At 40.9% G+C, this 24109-nt stretch overlaps 1 protein-coding gene across 1 annotated transcript in view; it reads left to right on the top strand.

The window, feature by feature from the left end:
• BTBD9 (BTB domain containing 9) overlaps positions 1-24109 on the top strand; it is a 412377-nt gene that overhangs the window by 328332 nt on the left and 59936 nt on the right. Inside the window, exon 9 of the mRNA XM_082847528.1 lies at positions 8673-8780. Within this exon, the coding sequence (XP_082703654.1) occupies positions 8673-8780 (108 nt within the window). The remainder of the gene's footprint in view (positions 1-8672; positions 8781-24109) is intronic.

Raw genomic sequence — 24109 nt, 5'->3', positions numbered from 1 at the left:
GCCATGGCTGCTGAGCCTGCGCGTCCGGAGCCTGTGCTCCGCGGCGGGAGAGGCCACAACGGTGAGAGGCCCACGTACTGCAAAAAATAAATAAATAAAATTTTTTTAAAAATTAAAAAAAAAGATGCTGTGCTGCTAGCTCATAATGTGAGAAGGGTGATTTACCTGTAGTTCCGTCTCCTTTCCATCATCGTCTCCTGTCCTGTCCCCACGTCTCCTTCAGTTCAACCCAGTAGAGCTTATGATCTGTAAGGCACTGTGCTGGGGACGCCGAGCCATGCATGGTCCTGACTGAACCTGGTCCTGCAAGCTGAAGGGGGTGTGGGGTGGGGATTGGGTGGTGTTATGCAGGGAACCTGGAACCAGGTAACTTTGCTCCCCTGCCACACTGGGGCCACTTGTTCTACAAGGGTCAGAGGTGTAAGTAAAGATCCAAGAAGGAAAACCCCTACCACTCAACTGACAGATGAATGAGTTTGGAGCTATTTAACATGCCTGTCCCTTCTTCTCACTCTCCTAATAATTTCATAGAATTGTGGACAGGGGAAAGGAAAGCTCACATAAATGCATACTGCCTTCAGCTGTTAACGGAAGAAACTGATTCTGACCTTTTAAAATCACAACAGCCCCTAATAGCAAATGAAGCTGAAATGGAGCTGGAGCTGGACTTGATCCCTAAGGAGCTAAGCCCTGTGGTCTGGGCAGGACCTCTCCATTTCTACCTCTTACACATCCTTTCCCGATCCTACTGTTGAGCCAAATCGGGCCAAGCTCACTGACTGTATACACGTCATGATGAGGAAGCTGCTGAGATCAAGGAAGCTAGCCTTGCTGCGGAGAGGGGAACTGATGACGCCAAATTTAAACGCAGGGAGAGATCTGTAAAGGCCGCATACCTACTTAGCGTGCCACTGCCGAAGAGGTCTGTAACGGTCTTTTAAAATATAACGAGACCGTTTGAAATGGTTCCCAGTATTTTTGATGCCAACATCCCGCTTAAGGAAGGGGCTGTATTGAAAAGAGTCACCTTGGAAAATAAAAGAAAACTGCTTTTCTTCTCAAGGGCTGTTTGGCCTGGACAAAATTTTCTCATACATCCACACTGAAAACATAAAATGAAAGAATTTTCATCAAATTGGACTGTGTAGGATGAAATCTAAGCCTAGGCCAAAACTTACTTATTAATAAAGGGTTTGCCAAGTGATTGCCCAAGCAATCTTTTTTACAGATTATTCAAAGTTTAGCTCATGTAAAAGAATTAACCAAGTAACTTAGAAAAATAGATTTGCATTGAAAGCAGGAAATGTGCTGATTATAAATTGTTTTTTTTCCAAATGCGATAATGTATGCAAAAACATTTTGAAACCGTTGAGGTCTGTGTGAATGTGAGGTGAGATTATGATTAGCTCTTCACCATTCTTTCCACACTCCTTCAAGGAGTGAAATGATGGTCTCAATTAGCTGTTAAAAGTTGGTAGTTTTGTATTGTCTCAAAGTTGTGTCCCATCCAGCTTTCCATGTAGCCGTATCCTGCAGGTATATTCTCCACTGGCATTTCTCCACTTTCAGATAACTCACCTGAATTATACTGTACAGAACATAAGATTTGATGGGAGGAAGGCCCCTCCTTTTATCCCCCCCTTTCTCAGTGAACTAGCCTATGCGGTGGAGCCCGCGTGTACACATAACCTCACCTTTCCTCATCCTGGGGCTTCAGTGACTAAACACAGAAGCTGCATATGCCAGACAGCCGAGAGCTTGCGCTTACCTTTTCCCTTGCCGGCTGCAAAAGAAGATTATTTAGCCAGTGTCATTATTTCTTCCTCTCTTAGAGAAGTCACTCTCTAAGATATATGAGAGATTAAACAACGTCAGACAGTACGTGGACTCTGACTCACGTATTTCCCAAGTTCCCCTTCCATCTGTCGAGCAGTCTGTGTTTTCTTCTTCTCCTGGTGTCCCCTTTGCCCTGAGAGGTTGTGGCCCACTTAGAGGCAGGGCCCCTGTGGTGGCTGCTCCTCAGGGGTTCCCGTGTCTGGAATCTGTAGGGCAGCTACCTGGTCCGCTCCACACGCGTTGTTAAAGCGCTGCCTCTCAGTTCCAGTCTCCCGCTGAGAATCTCACTTTGGGCCTGTGGCCTCCAGCAAGCTTGACCTTGCTCCTCACCTGAGGAGGAAGCTACGTAATTGAACCCTGTGACAGCTGACAATAGGATCCCTCTCATCTTTGGGAAAATCCCAGTTTCTCACCAGTAAACTTGTTCCTCTGAAACTGTACTGACTTCTGGCAGCTGTTACAGGCTCCCTCCTGCCTCCCAATAGCAGAGATTAAAACAGAGCCTCTAACATGATGTTTGTCTTTCTGCTCCTCATTCAGAAGAGTGAGAACTGTACTCTTCTGAATGAGGTGAAAGCACTGAAATTTTCCCTTGTGACCAGAACTTCATACCTTTCTCCCTCACCTTCATGTCCATCACATCCGTTCTTTTGCGTCATGACCTCCAGTCCCTCTCTATTCTGAAAGGTAGTCAGCCCCCTCTGACCCCACTTAACTCCTCAGCAGCCTGAAGTGGTAAATACTCCTAACTACCCTTCACTTCCCCGATCCTGCACTGTCTCTTCCTTGTCACTGTTGATCCTGCTTTCTTCCCTCCTGTTCCCTCGGTGCCACTGCAGAAGAGAGTCACAACCCACGCTGATTGCTCCATCTTCGAAAGCCCCTCCCTGCAGCTCAGCCGGCCTCACAGAGCCTATTCCAAAACCTGTTTTGCCTTTTCACCCCACACTGCAGTCCTCGCACTCTTGGCTTCCACAAGGGATCTCCTTCATGTTTGAATGAAAAGGTTGCTGTCCAGAGTGAGCCTCCTCACCACCCCCGTTCTTCACCGCATAGTCTCTCTGGTCTCGTAGCCATCCCGTCATCATTGTCATCCTCATCATCGGAATGTCTGCTCTTTTCGTGCACTCTGCTAGGAGCTTATCTTAGGCCCTTTTGTTTCCAAGCTGCAGAAACCAAGTAAAGATGGCTTAAGTCCTAAATGGTGAGTTTATTAAAGTGATTGGGAAATTTCTCATGGAACACTAGGGCAGGAACTCTGGTGGCTCCCATAGGGACTAAAATCAGATGTTGGAATCCTGCGAGGGACCCAGACAGCCCTCCCTGGGCCATACCATCTGTCTTCTTGCTTCTCACCGCAGATGACTTTCTTTACTTCTTTGAGCTTCTGATGAAAGAGGGTCACTCCAGAATGTCTACATTTTTATCATCATTTTAAGTGAACAGAGCCAATTATGCTAAAATCTTACATAATTCTAAATTTTTGATATGAAATCTGATTGGCCCACCAGGGGTCATATGTCTTCCTGTAATGCAACTGGGTCTACAGAGCTCAGGAACCCCCTACATATAACCTCAAGTTTGGGCCAGAAATAGTTCTCAAAGAGAGGAGTTACTGGGACTTCCCTGGCGGTCCAGTGGTTAAGACTCTGTGCTTCCACTGCAGGGGGCACAGGTTCAGGAACTAAGATCCCATGCATGCTGCACAGCACGGCCAATAAGTAGATAGAGAGAGAGAGAAATAAAGAGGAGTTACTATGTAAAGGACAGATATACCCCAAAAAACCCCAAACCCCTGTACTGCATAGGCTGTTGCAGAAAATTACAAAATGTTGGAACTAGAAGAGCGACTTGCCTAATGTCACTTAGTCAGTGCTCAATAAATATTTGTTGAATTGTTGAATGGAAGACAATTATTTCTGAAGAACTTAATTTCTGAAGATTTTTAACAAAGAATAGTCTGTGCAAATTTTTGAGGTCAGAAGTAGCTTTGACTTTGAGAGATTGGAAATGGATTTTATGATAAGTTATTATTTTATGACTAATATCTTGGCAGTTGATCTTCCCTTAGTTGTCTGTTTTCACCCAAATGGGAAAACTCAGCAAGAGCAGCAGCCTTGACCCCTGGCCTTCCAGTGGAGTCTCCCACGAACAATGGACAGTTAGAAGCAGGCAGAACAGACACTTGCTGCTGATCTAAAAGACACCAATTCAGTGGAGAAGCTGTTGATCTCAAGTGTTAAACCTCAGCCATTGTTCACAATCTGGCACAGAATTAATCCCTTAAGAAAAGTATGAAAAAAATGCCATTCAGCACAACATAGTTTGTCATCGCATGCATAATGCAGACTTTCCAATTAGAATGCTATAATTTGGAAACTTTCTTCACAGACTGATGAGAGAGCAATTATTTTAAAAAAGGGAAAACTCAGTCCACTGGGTTTGCCTCAAGTCACTTCTGACTCAAGTCACAAAGACAAGAGTTTTGAAAACATATTCGCTATTGAATTTTGTATCAAAACACCAGCAAGGAGAGCAATTAGTTGCTGTAAACTGAACCCCAGTAATCAATGGTATGCAGCCAGCCAGAGCACTTATGGAAGATGTAAGCAAAATCACATCTGCTAATCAATTTAAAAAAGCCCAGCTCTTCACTGCTTTTCAGGGAAATTCCACAATGAGAATAAGGAAGATGGAGGAGACGGTATTTCATATCACCAGGCATTTCATGCAGTGCTCATTAGGTGGAGGGGTTTGTGGCCACAGCTAAACACAGATTTGAGCTGCATCAATAGATCTTGGCTTGCAGCTTCCTTTATTCAGCCCCTTTGAAAATGGCTTCTGATATGTGGGTGGGGGGATGTCGGGTATGTTTAAGGAGCTACTCTCAATTAACGTCAGAGGGAGTGTGTCTGTCCTGGGCCAGATCACCGGGCAGACCTTTTCTGGCAGATTACAAATCGGAAATATTGCTGTGTTGTTGCAGGTGCAAAGATAGGGGAACAGACTTTGCTGGCAGGGAAAGAAGTGAAGGGAATTGGTGGGCTTTACAGTTGTGCCTTATTAGAACAAAATTTCTCTCCATGGGCAAAAAAGAGATTGAGCCAATTTTTCCTTTAGTGTCCTTAAGCTGTGCTTGCTTTTTTTTCAGTTGAATCAACAGAGGGGTTTTCATTCCTGGCTAAGCCTACATTCCAAGCAAATATGCATCCTAGCACATAAATTAGAATCCCTTTCATATAGAGAACAAACTAGTGGCTACCAGTGGGGGGGGGGGGGGGGGAAGGGGAGGGGGAGGGGCAATATAGGGGTAGAGGATTTAAAAATGGCTATTATGGGATTATATGAAATCATGTGTGTGAAATCTTTGAAAATTGTAGAGCACTATAGAATTTGAAGAATCTTTCATTCAATTTAAAGAAAAGAATCTCTCTTAAAAACTCCTATGTGTAGGTGAGTCTGAGCCCTTGCTTGACAACCTGAGATCCATCAGTGTCCCTTTTCCACTCAGGAGTCACCGTGACCCCACATTTCCAGCCCCCAAGGACTCTTAATAGAGGAATAAAGAGGAGATGTCTCAGCTGGTATGTGCACTTGGCTGCTGTTCAGAAAAAAGAATTTAGGCCAGGAGAAATTATTGAGGTAAAGACTGATAGAGTAGGCTAATAAAAATTAGTATCTTCAGCATGCAAACTGTGATAGGAAGTGGATTAATATCCTTTAAATATAAAGGGCATTTTGTAAGTCATTAACAAAAGGATAAATATAAGTAGAAAATGGGTAAAACGTTCAAGTTCAATGATAAGTAAACGACAAATTAAAATAATGAGAGATATTTCATCTATCAAATTGGCAGCATTTTTAAAGATAATATACAATATTGGTGATGATGCACAGAACAGGCGTTTTTATACACTGCTGGTAGTGTGAGTATAAATTGGTGCAGACTGTCGTCGCAGGTGAGGGGACAGGTGTGCAGCTGTTCTATAGTACATATCAAGGCCTCATAAGCCCTGCTCCAGGAGTTCTGCTTCTAGCGACTTTCAAAGGCAATAACCATAGATTTAGCTTAATGTTTCATAACAGTGCAATATTATCAACTACCTAAATGTCCAACAATAAGAGACTAAGTAAATTATGGGACATCCACACAGTGAAATTCTATGAAACCAGTACATAGGATGAGGAAGAATATTTGATGATGCAAAAAAAAGATATTCATCATAGGTCATTAAGCAAAGAAGCAATTTGCACCATGTGTATGTGTTTACAAAATTACTGGAATTACAAGTGATCTTCATTTTACCTTGAAAGAAATTGGAGGACTTTATAGAATAAGTTACTGTAACTTTTTCCATGAAACATTTTTCCATGAAAAGTATTTTTCCATGAAATATTTGAAGATCTGGTTAGATTTTATCCCAAAAGGGACTGATTCTTTTCATTTGGATACACTAGTAGAAGCACTAACTCATGATTATCCAGAATGATATGGATTATGATAAACCTGGCTCTCCATAAATAATCCAAAATTCCATTGGGAAACAGCCTCAACGTCACCCCCCAAAAAGCCTGTTACCAGGGCTGTTCAATAAAGAGAATGGTTAATTATTTTGAAGTTTTTTTTCCTGGTTTTAATCTACTCTGGCAGAGTTATGAATGATTTCAGCCCAGAACATATATGGAACATATGCTATAAACAGAGCCCACATGTTTGGAGTAGAATTTTTTAAAAACAGAGAGATCAACGATCTTTCTAAAAGGTTTATATTCATTCTGAGAGCCAAACATAGAAGCAAAAATTACATTTTTAAAAGTTACTAAGTATAAATTAATACAGGCTAACTGCATAAAAGTGCTGAGAGACTAGAGTAATATTTGAGGAAATGACTAATGAGGGAAATGATTCACTTTCTTATCACGCACACTGGTATAATCTAAAAGTAGAATTATTGGACACTAAAAACAATAGGGTGGATTCCTGTCTGATTGATTCAGAGTACTTTGAGAGATTAAATACTTAGGTGAGTTCAAGAGAATCAGTAGCATGTACAGTATTACACATCTGTTTATGCTTTCCAAAACCTTTTAACAGTTTTCTCTACTTAAAAGATAAATTCTAACCTATTAAGTAGTGTGTACTATCATTGATAGCAAACAAAATTACAATTGAAAATAAGGAACTAAGGGGAAGGCAGAACACAGTGGCATTTCTAATCCTTAGTAATAGCTTTAGAGGTGACACTAAACCGAACTTGTGCAAAGGACTGTCATTGATTGTAATTGCAGGATTAAGGAGAAATAATACAAACTACTTTTGTAGAGTGATGGGTTATAGGTTGTAAACTATGACCCAGATACATAACCTGGGAGTAAAGGAAACATTTGACAGCAGAGTACAGAAAGGGGCTTTGGTCAGGATACCAGGTTGGAACCCTCACTGAGTTTAGATAAACTACTTAACAGCTTTAAGCCTCACTTTCACCATATATAATTTGATGAGAATAATAATGCTTGCTAAGAGGACTTTTGGAAAGATTTAATAAGTTACGTAGAGCATTTAGCATAGGGCCTGGTACATGGTAAGCATTACAGAAACGTTGGCCATTATAATAATAATGATCATTGTTGTTATTGTTACAAATGATCTACTGATATTCGCTCAGCAAATATTCAGAGTGTAGGCTCTGTGTGAGAGTCTGTGCCAAGTCCTGCGTGTGGAAAAACCAATAAGACACAGACACTGTCTTCAGGGAGCTCACTCTGTTCTAGCTGGTGGAGGAAACAAATGTGCATGCCCAACTGTAAAGCAATAAGATAGATATCTTGTATGGGAAGGACTTTTGAGGCTGAAATTATAGAAAACAATGATCTCTCACTACAGTGGCACTGTCAGAAGCAAAAGGCTGGACTGTGGTCTGCTCCCATATTATAATATTTAGATTCTTCTTTTATTCTATTTTTAAAATTCAGGAATGACACACATACAGTGCACAAACCTTTTGTGAATAGCTTGATGAATATTTACACATGTATATACCCATGTAACTTCCACTAGATCAAAATTAGCCCATTTCCAGCATCCTAGACGGTTCCCTCACCCTTTCCCAATCATTCCCTCCCCCAGAGGTAACTACCATTCTGATTCCTGTCACCATAGATAAATCTTGTCTCTTTTGAGCTTCAAGTAAATAAAATCACGTAGTCAATACTTTGGTTCTTATCTGAGCTGAAAAGGGGGATAAGAAGAACAGGACCAATATAATCAATTTCTAAGAAATAAGAAGTTTTACTGACGAATATATGTTTGCCTGTATCTCCCAGTCAGGCAGTCTTACGAGAGCTATGCAGAAAGTTTGGTCAGAATGAGAAGGAACCTGAAACATGTTTAAGGTCATTGGGGCATACTAGTAACTACCACTTAGAATACCAATTAGAAAGCACAGATTTCCCCATGAACAGTGGTCTCAAGGGTGTTACCTTTGTTCAGCCCAGCCAAAGAGATGAGAGCTGGAAGAATCAGGAAGGAGGATTTGGTGACATCTCCCTGATAAGCCAATCAGAAGATCTTTGCCACTTGGGGGACAGAGGCCGCCTGGGGTTGGGTGACTTGTGAAATAAATTTTTAAAGAAACAAGCCTCTCACTGCAGGCTGACTCCACCTTCTCCCAGCATGCTTTCGTTGGGGATTCACTTTCTTTCTTTAGTCCTGGAAGTGTGTGGGCAAAGAAGACAGGTTGGAAGGCTAGAGTAGACATAGATCCCCTCACGCACACAGCCTAAGGAAAGAGCCAGGTGGAGCATTCACAGCATTCTTATGTTTTCCTCCTGTTCAGGTTATTACTGTGGGACTGTGACGATCGGAGCTATAGCTACTACGTCGAGGTTTCCACCAACCAGCAGCAGTGGACCATGGTAGCCGACAGAACTAAAGTCACCTGCAAGTAAGTTACATCCTTCAGGAATTTATGCCACTTTAAAAAGACAATCTTTCCACTGGATTCAGAAGGTTCCAATGAAGATTCATGGGGTCACCAAATTATATTCTTATTTGGAGGTTAAAACATTCTAATGATCCTTTACTTCAGTTTTGACTATTAAGTACTTGGATGAGAATTTACTTTATATGACCAAAGAAGCATTTCTTATTTTGTGGTTTTAACTTAATTTTTAAAAATGGCATGTATCTAGGCAGGGAAAACAAAGATACTTTTCACATGCAATCCTCTCTCAGGTCCTTCCCCCACATCCCATACTACCCCTTAGGGACTTTTTTCTTCCTTAGTGATTTTTGCTGATGCAATACACACTTCAGTAGTATTCTGAGACTCTCACCTATTCCCCACCCTCATATCATTCTCAGGGTTACCTTTAAATATTTATTTCATCTCCATGTTAGTTACACTGTTACCTAAACTAAGGAAAGTTTGTATCTTAGGTCTCCTGTGGGAAACAGAAACGTTTCATGCATATGGCATTGGAGCTCTGTTTGACCTTATCTGGTTATGGGTGAAGCCAGGCAGAAGGATTCTGAGTTCTGACCAGCTTAGAATCATGCTAAGAATGAATATAACCACCACTCAGATTGAAAGTAGCACATCTGCAGCATCCTAGAAGCTTCCCTCATACCTTTTCCCAGTCATTGCCTGAAAAGAGCTCAGTGCCTTTTTGTGTAGAGCCAGATGCTGTGGGAGGCAAGATAAAGCAAATAGCTGAGATTTCTTTTTTTTATTTTAATTGAGATATGATTCCCATACCATAGAATTCACCCTTTTAAACTGTACAATTTAGTGGGTTTTAGTATGTTCAGAGTTGTGCCATCGTCATGACTAGCTACTGTTCCAGAACATTTTCACCACCCCAAAAAGAACCCTCCTGCCCATTAGCAGTCTCCCCACTTCCCTCCAGAGCCCACAGCTCCAGCACCCAGTAATCTGCTTTCTGTCACTATGGATTTAAGTATTCTGGACATTTTATATAAATGGAATCATATAGTATATGATCTTTTGCTCCAGCCTCCTTTCACTTAGTATAATGTTTTCACGGTTCATTCATGTTATAGCATGTATCAGTACTTCATTTCCTTTTTATGACTGAGTAGTATTCCATAATATAGGAATATATATAGCACATTTTGTTTATCCATTTATCAGCTGATGAACATTTGAATTGTTTCTACTTTTTGGCTATTATGAGTATTGCTGCTATGAACGTTCCTGTACAAGTTTTTGTGGGAACATATGTTTTCAGTTCTCTTGTATATATACCTATGAGTGGAATTGTTGGGTCTTATAGTAACTCTGTGTTTAAGTTTTTGAGGAACTGCCAAACTTGTCCACAACAGCTGTACCATTTTGCATTCCTACCAGCAGTGTAACAAGGTTTCAATTTATCCACATTCTTGCCAGTACTTGTTATTGTCTATCTTTTTGTTCATAGCCATCCTAGTGGGAGTGAAGTAGCATCTCATAGTGGTTTTGATTTGCATTTTCCTGATGGCTAATGATGTTGAACATCCTTTCAAGATTTCATAATAGCATTAATGATGGCTTGTTTGATGCAATGTCTGACATCCTCACCATTATTATTATAGTAATTTTATAGCATGTTTGTATTGGTTAGGGTAACATATGCTGCTGTAACAAATAGTGGCTTCAGTATGTCAGTGGCTTAACACAGTAGTGTACTTCTCAATCATAAGTATTCCTGGTTGTCAAGTGGCTCTTCACAGATGACTGAGGAACCCAGGTGTCTTCCTTCTTGTGGTTCTGCCATCATCTAGGGCCTCATCAGCATCATTTGCATCTAACTGATAGATGGGGAAAGAGCAGAGAGAAGGTAAACCTGGATCTGAACAGCCTTGGCCTGGGTATAGTAAACATCACTTCCACTTGCATTCCACTGGGGAGAACTAGTCAGTTGCCACACTAGATGCTAGTAGGACTAGGAAACGTAGTCAGCTCCCGGCTGGGCAGCCACTTCTCAGTGGATCGCAGATCTTGTAGCCATCTCTACCATACCAGAAGAAAACTAACAATTATTTAGTAACTAGTATTCCTTTACCTGCATGTATTTTATCTTATTCTGTCCTGAATACAAAACACCTTGTGTGGGATATTGTCCTCATTTTATAAAAGAGAGAATGAAGGGCTCTTTCTCTGGTACCACATTCCCTCCTAGAACCCAAAGCATTGCTAAACCAAGGTGGATGATGAAAACTGGGAAATGAAGTGATTCTCTTATTTCCAAGCTCCCAGAACCCTTTTTATACACTAGGAAGGCCTTCAAGGCCCATGAACAACCACCCATTTATCTTTCCAGAGTCCTTGCTTATTGGGCATATAGCTCACAAACCAGACCCTCTCTGCCTCATCTTTTACACATCTCACTGATTACCATCACCCATCTCTTCTGTCATTTTATGAGTTATAAATTGGATTCCTCATCTCTTTTATGTCCTCCTGTTGAAGGTGTTATACAACTGGGTTTTCAACAAGAACTGGTTGACTAACTACTGACAAAGTACATATAATGATTTTATATTTATTTAAATGGATTTTTCTTGATTCAAAAACCCATTCACTCATTAGACCCTCTCCCAGTAGCCTTGCATTAAGTCATCAGCATCTTTTTTTTTCTCTTTTTAATTTTTTGTTTCCATTAGTTGGTGGGTTTCAATAATATAAGTGTTTTTAACCTTGTATGTTAGCACTTAGATACTATAGCAGTAAGTGTTTTACAAATTAATAAATAATATATTAGAAGAACAAGAGTAGTAGCAAGAAGGCGAGTGCCTATTAATCCTCTAGGAATCAATGGAGCCAAAGGTTATGATTTAATGTTTATAGACATAACCTGAATCTGTTGTGCCTCCCATTTTTGAGTTAGTTCTTAGAAGTTGTATTGGTTGGCCAACAAGTTCATTCGGGCTTTCCTGTAACATCTTATGGAAGATATGTAGATGATAAAAGAAGAAAGCCTTTCCTTTTGAACTAATGTACTCCAGAGCAGTCCTCAAGAGAGGATCCTATTAGCTTCAAGTATTGTGGCCTGTTTTTTCTGTGTGTGTGTGTGGTTTTTTTTTGTGTGGTACGCGGGCCTCTCACTGTTGTGGCCTCTCCCGTTGCGGAGCACAGGCTCCGGACGTGCAGGCCCAGTGGACATGGCTCACGGGCCCAGCTGCTCCATGGCCTGTGGGATCTTCCCGAACTGGGGCACAAACCCGTGTCCCCTGCATCGGCAGGCGGACTCTCAACCACTGCGCTACCAGGGAAGCCCTGTAGCCTGTTTTTTAGTGAAGTAAGGTATGCAAGTCATGTTATAAATGAAATTCTATAGGACCATTAGAAATCAATAGCCCTGCCTCTTGATAGCATTCTACCTAGTCAAGAAATCAGAGGACAGATTTTTGCTGTCCTCTGAAAAAGACCTAGGGAGTGAAATTCTCCATTGTCTTCCTATAAATTCCTGCTCCTGGGTTAGGATAATTTCCTTTTTTGGCCTGCTACAGTTGAAGCTTTCAGGATAAAGGCTCATTTTCTATCATACATAATCCTGTTTTTATATTGACTGATTAGGGGTTTTTCCCAGCTTATTGAGATGTAATTGATATATAACGTTGTATAAGGTTAGACTGTGCAACACAGTGATTTGGTATATGTATACATTGCAAAATGATCACCACAGCAAGTTTACCATCCATCACCTCACCTAGTTATAATTTTATTTCTTATGGGGAGAACTTTTAAGATCTACTCTCTTAGTAACTTTGAAATATACAATGTACTGTTAACTATAGTCACCGTGCTGTCCATTAAATCCCCAGAACATATTTATCTTATAATAGGAAGTTTGTACCTTTTAACCACCTTCTCCCATTTCCCTCACCCCGCACCCCCCCCCCCCAGTGCCTGGCAGCCATCAGTCTTTTCTGTTTCTATGAGTTTGTTTGTTTAGATTTCACATATAAGTGAGATCATACAATATTTGTCTTTCTGTGTCTGAGTTACTTCACTTAGCATAATGCCCTCAAGATTTATGTATGTTTTCACAAATGTATCATCTGATTTTATAAAATTACTTTTTGTTCACTTTTTTCACATAATCTGTTCCTATACCTTTTAACCTTATTTTACTTTCTTTAGAAAATAAATTATTTATTTTTGGCTGCATTGGGTCTTTGTTGCTGTGCGCAGGCTTTCTGTAGTTGCAGCAAGTGGGGGCTACTCATCATTGCAGTGCACGGGCTTCTCATTGTGGTGGCTTCTCTTGTTGCGGAACACAGTCTCTAGGCATGCAGGCTTCAGTAACTGCGGCATGTGGGCTCAGTAGTTGTGGCTTGCAGGCTGTAGAGCGCAGGCTCAGTAGTTGTGGCGCACGGGCTTAGTTGCTCCGCAGCATGTGGGATCTTCCTGGACCAGGGCTCGAACCTGTGCCCCCTACATTAGCAGGTGGATTCTTAACCACTGCGCCACCAGGGAAGTCCCTTATTTCACTTTTTAATCATTGATTCCTTTTCTCTACTGTCTTCTAAATTGCTGAACCCTAAATCTGTATCAGTACAGTAAAATACTAACATCAGTTTTTCTTTTTTATTATAAATGTAAAACATGCCCATGGAAAGTTATTTTCAACAGTCCAAGAAGATATAAGTGAAAAGTAAATTTTTACCCTCCCATCTTCTGTTTCATTCCTCAGAAGTAACTACTTTTAACTTTTTTTAGTTTTTATAACTTCTCAATTATAAATAATATTTTTAGATCTCTATTTATCAACTTCACTAACTCCTTGGTATAAAAATAAATGAGGAATTTAGCTCACTTAACCACTCCTCATTTTTTGTTAGTTATGTTTTTCTTTTTAGTTGTACTGTTACTTACCTTTTAAAATTAAACAATGTACTTAAACCTCTATTTTTTGATCCATCAATTGTGGATAGTGTATCTTGACTCCCTACTATGTTAGTGAAGAAATTACCACCCCTACATTTCCCTCTGTCTCTCCTCATCTGTTAGCTGTCCCACCTCATTGACATTGTGAAGATTTTTGATATTATTTTCTGTTTGTTTGATTTATTTAAATCTTCCATGTGTTGGCTCTAAACTGATCCTGAAAAGGGAAAACCACTGAGAACTCATTATAATGTTATGATTATATAAACATTGCTCCCTACAGATCTAGTAATTCATTGGCTCTGTAGTGAGGGAAATGCTGTTCAATGTCATTGAACTTGTGCCCTTCTTGGAAGAATTGTGCTGTGTTCAGATCACAGATTCGATTTTCTTACAAGTGCTCAGAAGTATTCCACAAATGATAAATAACTAGCTTCATATTAGCCAGCTTTTTGTTTTCCTGGAGTTCCTAATTGCCTCTTTTTCCTGTTATAGAAGTTCTGAAGCATACTTTTGTTCGCTGGTTAATTTTTTTCCCCTTTTTTTAAATTGACTTATAGTTGATGTACAATATTACATAAGTTACAGGTGTACAATATAGTGATTCACAATTTTTAAAGGTTATCCTCTATTTGTAGTTATAAAATATTGGCTATATTCCCTGTGTTGTACAGTATATCCTTGCAGCTTATCTTATACATAATAGTTTGTACCTCTTAGTTCCCTACCCCTATATGGTCCCTCCTCCCCTCCCCACTGGTCTCTGTATCTTTTTTTTTTTTTTGTATCTTTTTTTATTGTTATTATATTTAAATTTTTTTTTTTATTTTTTGGCTGCATTGGGTCTTCGTTGCTACACACGGGCTTTCTCTAGTTGTGGTGAGTGGGGGCTATTCTGTTGCAGTATGCGGGCTTCTCACTGAGGTGGCTTCTCTTGTTGCAGAGCACGGGCTCTAGGTGTGTGGGCTTCAGTAGTTGCAGCACACAGCCCTAGAGTGTGCAGACTTCAGTAGTTGTGGCGTGTGGGCTCAGTAGTTGTGGCGCATGGGCTTAGTTGCTCCACAGCATGTGGGATCTTCCCAGACCAGGGATCAAACCCATGTTCCCTGTACTGGCAGGAGGATTCTTAACCACTGCGCCACCAGGGAAGTTCCTCTTCTCTGTATCTTTGAGTCTGTTTTTTTTCTTTCACTAGTTTGTTGTATTTTTTAGATTCCACGTATAAGTGATACCTTACGGTATTTGTCTTTCTCTGTCTGACTTATTTCACTTAGCATAATATCCTCCAGGTCCATCCATGTTGTTGCAAATGGCAAGATTTCATCCTTTTTATGGCTGAGTAGTACTCCATTGTGTGTGTGTGCGTGTGTGTGTGTGTGTGTGTGTGTGTGTATCACAGCTTCTTTATCCATTCTTCTGTTGATGGACATTTAGGTTGCTTCCATATCTTGGTAATTATAAATAATGCTGCTATGAACATTGGGGTGCATGTATCATTTCGAATTAGTGGCTTTGTTTTTTTCGGATATATACCCAGGAGTGGAATTGCTGTGTCATATGGTAGTTCTATCTTTAGTTTTTTGAGAAAACTCCATACTGTTTTCCACTGTGGCTGCAGCAGTTTACATCCCATCATTGGTTAATTTTTGAACAGACTGCTTCCTAGGCCTACTCTACAGCTGTGATCTTTTTGTAGAATGTGGGTAAAGGGGTAATAAAACTCTTTTTCCTTTGCAGGAGATATTGTCCTTTGGCCCAGTTACCTTTCTAGATCTCTTCCCCTGAAAATCTGATCGAAGTGGAATGTCAGCTGGGTTATTAGGCAACATTGCTTATGATAAAAATCACCCCTGATTGGTCAGTTGCATCTGGCTGGGAGGACTTTTAATATCTCCTTGGAAGTCATAGCTTTGGGTTTCCTGAGTGTGATGACTTGTGACTAGACATGTCCCTCATGAAAGTTCTGGGATCTGTGTTTATGGAACTATTACAAGAGATATTATTTTCAATTTGAAATATAAGGCTTCTAGGCCAGAGAGGCCCACACCTGCCCAGAGTAAGTCTGTACACTCACCTGAGCTGTGTCACTTGCATGCCAGCAGGAATAACTCCTGTACATTTGTATGGACTGCTACAAGGACTCCCCCTGAGGAGGAATGCCTGCTGCTACCCTGGTGGCACAGTCTTTTCTCTTCTCTCTCCTGGGTGAATTTGAAGCCAAATATGACTTGATTGGGTCTTAGTTAAGAAGATCCCTTATGAGCATTGCACAGAGTAAATCTATAGGTAATTTCTTCAGAAAGGGTATGTGGAAGGCAAATTTTCAGAATACTTGCATACCTGAATCATAGTTTAACTGGATATAGAGTTCAGTTCCTTCAGAATTTTGAAAGCTGGGATTTATTGCCATCTGTCATCTAATGTTGCTGATGAGAAATCTGATATAATCAGATTCTTATTCTTTGTAGTAATTTATTTTTCCCTATAGAAGCCTTTAGGATCTTCTCTTCATTCTTGGAGGTCTTAAATTTCACACTGGTATGGCTGGATGTGGGTCGTTTTCCTTCCATCCTGCTCAGTTTGCTATTATATGGAAATCTGCCCAATTTCCCTCAGATTTATGAATAATGTTTCATCCACCTACCATTTTCTAGAAATTCAACAAAATCTTGATTTGCTAATAGCCTTCTTTTGAGTTTGCAACACTATTATGAAGGTATCTCCTTTGTACTTCTTTGATGTCACCTCACTGGTTTCCAGGAAGGGAGCAAGGTAAATGTGCCTATAATGTTGGCCATCTTGAACTTGCAGTCCCAGAAGCTCTACTGCATGGGCTGTTGATACGCCCCAGTGACCCCACGTCCTTCCCCTTTCCTTCCTTGTGCCTGGTTGCGTTTCTCCTGTGTTATGCAGCTGTCTTGTTTCCTGCCAGCATGCGCTCCTTACATATTGACCTCCTACATGTTCATTTTTTAACTGTTTCTTCACTTGTCTTGGTTCCATTGACTAATAATTCTGTCTGCCAAAGTGTTAGTGATGTAGGCCAGCATCTGTCCAAGACTGTGCCCTCTTGGCAAACATTTTGGCAAATATAAAAAATTAGATATAAAAAATAGGGTAATGCTGAAGATTTTCTTTTTCCACTTGAGATTTCTGTGATTCTAATCTGGAACTACCTAGTGTCTCTAGATTTTAGGCTGATTTTCTCACAGACTGTCCATCTGCCTGCCAGATATACTAACCAGATTTCCTTTTGAGTAAATTTTCCTCCCTAGCCTAAGTGGTCATTAAAATGATGTTGTGAAGAGTTTTTAGGGAATTCACTGGCAGTCCAGTGGTTAGGACTCCGAGCTCTCACTGCCAAGGGCCTGGGTTCGATCCCTGGTTAGGGAACTAAAATCCCATAAACCATGTGGCATGGCCAAGAAAAACCAAAAAAAAAAAAAAAAAGAAACAGAGTTTTTAATAACTTAAGAAAATACTTATACAAGATTTTTTAAACAGGATACAAAATTATAGAATTAATAATCACAAGTAGGGAAAAAAAAACAATGGAAGAAGAAAGCCAGAAGGAAATATGCCAAAATGTTAATAATGGTTGACTTTGTATATTGGGATTAGGGAAATTATTTCTAGTTTCCTACATTTTTGACCAATTTACATGTACTTCTTTTAAAATCAAAAGGAAAACTTTATTTTGAAAAAGATTTTTTTTTTCTAGCTGCTGCCATAAATGTAGAGACTTGTCCTTGACATTATTTGAGTAGCATATGCTGGCAGAGTGGCATGGTTTATTTACTGTCAGCAATAAATTAAAGAAATTAAATAAGTGCTGTACATAGCAATATCCTAGTAGCTTTTCAGAACCTTGAAGTCACTTACCCTAAGCACAAGTGCTTCCCTGAAAAGGACACCTGAGCCACATTTTCCTTATGCTTCTCCCCGTGGGCCTCTCAGAGCCCAGTTCTCCAAGAGTACTTCTTCCTTTCATCTTTCCCCAGGACTTCAGAAGACCATTTCCACTTGGGTTTCCCCACTCAGAGGGGCCTGGCCTACTTGAGACCGTGGAACACTACCTTGGATCAGGCAATTTCTATAGCATCCTAACTTTAGAAAGTTTCTCCCCTGGGCCTTCCCTGAGAAGCACTTTGACAGTCTCTATGTCACCTGGAAAAGCTCGTCTGCTCCCTGTACTTCAGCCTGACAGTATTCGTATCTGAGAAGCAGTGTGTCCCCTTTGCTGAATGTTCTGTCGTTTAGTCCTGGGGAGGGGCAACATTCTGTTCTGGGGTCTGTTTCTATTTATTCACTAGGAATCTTAGAATGAGAAGTCATGTTTCTTTCTCTAAGTGCTGCAGTGGTTGAGGACAAGGGGATAAATTAAAAGTGGAGAGTCACAGCCTCAGTAGACTCTGCCAAAGTGTAGCAAGATTGAAAAACGGGACATTTAAACCTAGACTGTTTATTTACCTTGCTGCATCTTCTTTGCCATTGTTAGTGACAAAGTTGAAAAAGCTTCCTTTCCACCAGCTTTGTTTCTTAGGTTGGCACTTAACAAAACGAAAATCTTGGGTCGGCTCCAGGAGTTCACTGCTAATCATGTGACCTGGGGTTGTGTGTAGAGGGCTTGGGGTCACTAATGTGATGCAACAGAAAGAAAGTGGGATTTAATGGAGAAAATAACTTCACCATTGAGACCGCTGATGAGAAGAAGTTCCTGTTTAGTGTCAGGTTTTAGTTTCCAGGATGGGATTGCAGATCTTGGCTGTTGCATAGGTCCTGTATTGAAATATTACCATTTTTTGTGAGTCTGCTGTGGTAATGGGTGGGCTGCCCTCCTCAGATCCCCTTCCCTGAGCAGTTGGAGGGGTGTCCTTGCTGCTCCTTCTTGAAGCGTGAGCCAGTTAATGGGCTCTGGTTATGTAATTGTCACTTTTAAAATGTTCGATGGAGATTTTATTTTTCTCTTTTCATACTTAATTCCATTTCTCTACACAGCATTTGACAGCAATGAAAAAAGCTAGTCATGTTCTTTCCTGTGTTTCTTTTTTTAAAGGGCAAACATTGGTGTTAATTTTGTCAAGAGTTTTAGAGCTTGAATGATAGAGAAACATGTATCTGTAAGAGGAATGGCAAAAAAAATGAAAAAAAAAAACCCACCAGAATTCAGATAAAACACAGAGGATAAAGTCTGGTACTAGGCAGACCCCTGTGTTAATGATGAAGTATCAGAGCCTGCCTTGTGGAAGGCATCTATCTGTTAGACCAGACTTGGAAACACTTGTTAATCATACTTTTGTTTATGGGGTTATGAAGTAGCCGGAGTAGATGAATATTTTGGAATAAAAAACATCAAAAGGGAGTCAGTCATTTATCCTTGCATGTCTAGAGAAGGGATTTACCTTTTGTATTGCAGAAACTTTTTAAGGAAAAGTTTACCCCCGTGTTGGAAGCCACATGGAAAGTAGATTTTGATGCTAAGTGTGTGAACTGAGTTGTAAGTTTAGAGCTATTGGCAGTTCTGTGGACCACCAGGGGAGAGGCTTCTCCCCACCCAGAACATTTGACAGGTGACAGCTCTGGAAGGAAATGAAGTCCCCTTGGATAGCCAGTGATCAGGAGAGAAAAGCTGAGAGCTCTTTTCCCTCTTCCTTGCTTAAGCAAGGAGCCATGTTATTCTGTGAGGATAATAATTTTTCCACGTCTATTATTAAAAAAAAAAAAATGAGGCATGCCTCAATAAAACTTTCTCAGTGAGCTGTGTGAGTACACTTAAAATGTACGTAGTCAGAAAGATTTTTCTTTTTTTATGGAAATAGCTTTCATATTAATATTATAGTCCAGATAACAAAGATAAGTCAAGACCACCTAGTCCAGCTAGCATCATCTGTCTCCTCTCTGCTCTGCTAACTGACCCCTCGACCTTCTCTCTGTACCCTCCCTCAAGTTTACCTCACTTACTGTAGCCAGAGTGGCATTTTTCAAGCACAACTCTTGTACTATATCTGCTTAGAACCCTTAACTGGCTTCCCATTGTTTTCTGGGTAAAGACCATGATTCTTCACGTGGCCTAGAGGGCCTACACAACCTGCCCCCCTCCTGCCTTATTATAAGTCTGCCTTACAAGTCTGCCTATCCAGACTTATTCTGCATCACCCTCCCTGTGCTCCCCATGTTCACATCAGCCTAGCTTCCTCTCACATCCCACCACATGTCATACTCTGTCCTCCCACAGAGCCTTTGCACATGCCATGGCCTCTCTCTGGAGCCCACACCCCTGCCCTTTGTCTGGTTAACCCTTATTATCCTTTTGTTCTCAGCTCAAGTCCACTTTCTCAGGAAGTCTGCCCTGACCACCTGTGGCGATCCTTGTTTGTTATTCCCTCTCAGAGAACCGAGCTTCTTTCCTTTGCAGCTGATACTACAGTTTGCACTGACACTTTGCTTAGCAAGGTTATTAAATAACTGTTGTTCTTCCCCTATAGAATGTAAGCACCATCAGAGCAGGGATTTGGTCTGTTTCACTCACTCTTAGCCATGGTCGCCTAGCAAGGACCTAGCACTTGTATTGTTTGAATGAATGAATGGATGAGTGCTACCACTCTGTCTCCAATCATGCGTGCATGTTGGTTTCTTTTGTCCTCCTGTCTGGAGCTCTTGTCATCAACAGGACTCAATCAGGACCTCTGTCCATCCCAGCTCAATGCTGTCACATAGAACAAGGAAGAGTTTGTGGGCGAAAATAAAAGTTGTTTGTTGCCCTGATAATGTAGTCCTTGTAGACTAGAAATGTGTCTTCCCAGCATCCTGTTATTAATCCATGATTGATCTGTCATCCTTGATTCATTTATAGCCTTATTCCACAGCTTCAGTTATTGCCAGAGTTTAGTTTTCTCTGGTCTCCACCATCTATCCTTGCCCCTCAAGTTAATGACTTAGATCCCCCAGTAACAGTTTATCACTTGAGATTGGTTACTGGCTGAAAGTCCATTACTTTTATTTTTAAACACTCACAGAGAGAGTTAAGTTTTTCTTTATGGAGGAGCTGAGTGCTTTAAAAACTGTTTGCCAGCTGTGTCCCTTTTACTTTGGAAATTGATTTGATTTAAAATCCCAAATTTGAAAGGTTAATGTGTCTCAGTTGTTTCTCTGGATTTTCAGAGTAAAAGGTTAAAAAATTTAAAAAAAAAAACAAAAAAAACTGGCCTTAATCTCTGAGGTGGAACTCTAAACCACTTGGTAAGGCACTCCGTGTGCCTCTCCCAGCAGGGTTAGAGTTTGTTCCACAGAACAGGTCTCACTTTGGGATCCTGGAGCTCTGGATCCCTCCCGTGGTTTTAGGATGGCTTTCAGAGAGTCCAGAGAGGTGCTTGGGAGGCACCCGCCCCCCGCTTACCGTGACCAACCCTTGATTAACCCCTTCCCTGAGATAGGCATTGCCAATAATACAATGCAGTCTGCCCCCCTCCCCTGGGCCTCTAGTCAGAGTCACATAACCCTGAGTAGGCAAGCAAACTGGGCACCTAAAGACACCAGAATAACAGTTGTCATAGAAATCCATTTATAAAAATGAATGGTCAGCATGTGATCTGCAAAAAAGGAAAGCAGAGCCTATTTGTTGGTCAGTGAACAAACGCAGCAGGAAGGAAAGTCAGTGTAGTTTTGACCATATCTTCTTAGAATGACCTGCCTCAGTTTGTCCTGGGGTGGAATGAGAAGTGCTGTCTTGGTAATCATGCCACGATTAACGCTGACTCAGCCGAATCCCAGAGTGCTAAGAGGCTGGTGTTTTCTTCCTAGGTTAAAAAAAAGAAAGCGGGTGGGGAAAGTGTTCCTGTGAACTCAGGTGACCAGCATGCACATAGAAGTCATTTTTAGAGCTAAAAGGGCACTCTTCCTTTGCTATCTGATTTATTTTCTTGGCTTCAGGGGTCTTTTCCATTCATATGTTCTATTAAATGTTGGCCCCTTCTAGAATGGCTTCTCAAACTCAGTTTGTCTAAACCTAGGCTCATCATCATTTTCCCCATAAAGCAGCCCCTCTCTTGATGTCCCTGCTCATGTTGGTGGTAGGACAACTTCTCCAGGGCATCTCTTGCCCCTTTGGTTCTTTCTTCTTTGCCTTCCACAGCCAGTCAAGTACCATGTCTTTTGGTTTGCACCATGTCTTCCTTTATTCTCTTCCCTATGTTGCCTCCATCTTAATTCAGACCTTCATACCTCTCTCCCAGAATATTATAGTGGCCTCGAGTGAACTTCCCTCAATCTATACTCTGCATCCGTTGCTGTTCCGGTGTCTGGAACACTGTTGCTGGGTGCGTCTGGCTGTGATTCCTTATTCCCCTGTACAGGCACCTCCAGTGCCTGAGAAAAGCCTCAGATCCTTTCCTGGGTCATCTTCTATTTCTGTATGACCAGCTTTCCCCAAACTTCTTGTTTTCAAATATTCTGTCCCGCTGTTAGACCTCATGCCCAGATTTCAAATATATAATTACCATATCTCTCTGACTCTTGCCAAACTTTCTAACCTTTATCTCTTTAATTCTGTCTTTACAGGTATCCTACTTAAACTTTCAGTCTGGTCTAATTACTATTGCCAAATAAGTCAGTGTCTTAGATCAGCTAATTATCTTTATTTCCACTGGCTGATCTTCATGTCTCTACCCATCCTCTGTTCCCTTCAAGACCCAGCTAGAAATGCTCTGTGAGTTCTTCCTTGATCTTTCTCCTCCCGAATGCAAGTAACTGCTCCATTAGCTGAATGCCCACTGTAACTTGTTTACATCTAAGTTGATAACATTCACTTTTTCTTAGATCTGTTTCAGAGAAGGGAGGAAATAAGGGGCTAGGCTGGGAGGAAGTTTGCTTTCTAAAAATCTAGCCATTTTTCAAGGTGCAATGGTATCCCCCCCCCACCCCCCGCGGAAGTACAGGCCAGATTTTCTCAGAGTAGCCTCTACAGTAGTTCATAGGTCTGTCATCCAGTCCGTAGCCCGACCAACTTTGATTGAGTCATATTTGTTGAGCAATCCTAGTAGGTAGAGGCTACCTTGTAAAGGAAAATACTGAGGAACCAGGAAGACATTTCTCCTCTGAAGGAACTTACAGACTCTATACAACTTCTGAATGTTTGGGAGCCATCGCAACACACACCCCACCCCCACCCCCACACAGAATGTAAAATATAAAACAGGATCCTATAATCATAAAATATTGTGACTCAAAGTACCTTGGAAATCATAGTCCAAGCCTCTCAGTTTACACATGAGCCTCTCAGTTTACACGTAGTCCAAGCCTCTCAGTTGACACAAGCCTCTCAGTTTACACTTGCCTTTCCCAAGTCCTCATCTAATGAAAGGGTCCAGATCTCCTGATTCTGAGTCCCCTTTTCCCAGAATTTTGCCTATAAGACCATAGGAAAAAAGAGACATATAAGGGCTGTAAGAATATAGACATGGTCAGAAAGTGGCATGAGGTTAGGGAAATTTTTCTGGAAAAAAGCACGTGAGCCTACCCACCTACTACTGGCCTACACGGTAGCTGGGAAAACTGGTAATTTCCCGACCAAAGGGACCTATGAACTTCAGATTTAAAAATCAGATAGACATGCAAGTCAGAAATAGACTCATCTTCAAGAAGGTATGATGAGGACTATAGATTACAAAGAAATCCACTTACATTTTCATATAGTTTCCTACCTTGCTATCACTACTACTTTCTCCACACAGTATTAATTTGACCAGCTTATTAATGTTTAATCTAATGTTTGTAATGAGCACTTGTATCATAATTCATACTTTAAAACTTGATTTTAAAAGTATAGTCTCTAAACCAGATTACCTAGGTCTTCATTATCCAGGTTTAGAGTTATTAGCCTCTGTTTTTCTTCCCTTTTTCTTCCTATTGCCTACTTTAAAAAAAAATCATTACATTGTTCATTAAGCCATTTATTAGACTGTTTCCTTTTACCAAAAGAGACTTGCATGTGTGTTTTTCCTCTGTTTTAAGCCAAGATCCATGAAGCATATTTTCCCCACAGTTGACATTTTCTTTTCATGATCCCTTGACATGGAATGTAAGTGAATTTCACCATGGTGGTTGTAAATTATGTACTGAGTTGTCAGTAACACACATTTCTCACAGAGTTTTAAAGTGTAGTTTTAGAGTGGTGATCGTCTGGAATTGCACACATTTACCAGATGTTTTGGAAGGAGTTAGTGAGTGCTTTCTGCTCATACACTTTTCACCTCTGTATCCAAATTTATGCAACAGTTCAGAGCCCACGTACAAAAACCTAAACTGAGCAAAAGAATGTTTGTGCTCTTAGTGACGTGGCTGCACAGTCTTGACCAGGAAGGAGTGGTGAGTTGTCACCTTGTTCG

The sequence above is a fragment of the Leucopleurus acutus genome (genome assembly GCF_964270905.1).
Source record: "Leucopleurus acutus genome assembly, chromosome: 10".
Lineage (NCBI taxonomy): Eukaryota > Metazoa > Chordata > Mammalia > Artiodactyla > Delphinidae > Leucopleurus > Leucopleurus acutus.
This window is presented reverse-complemented; position numbering and strand designations above follow the sequence as displayed.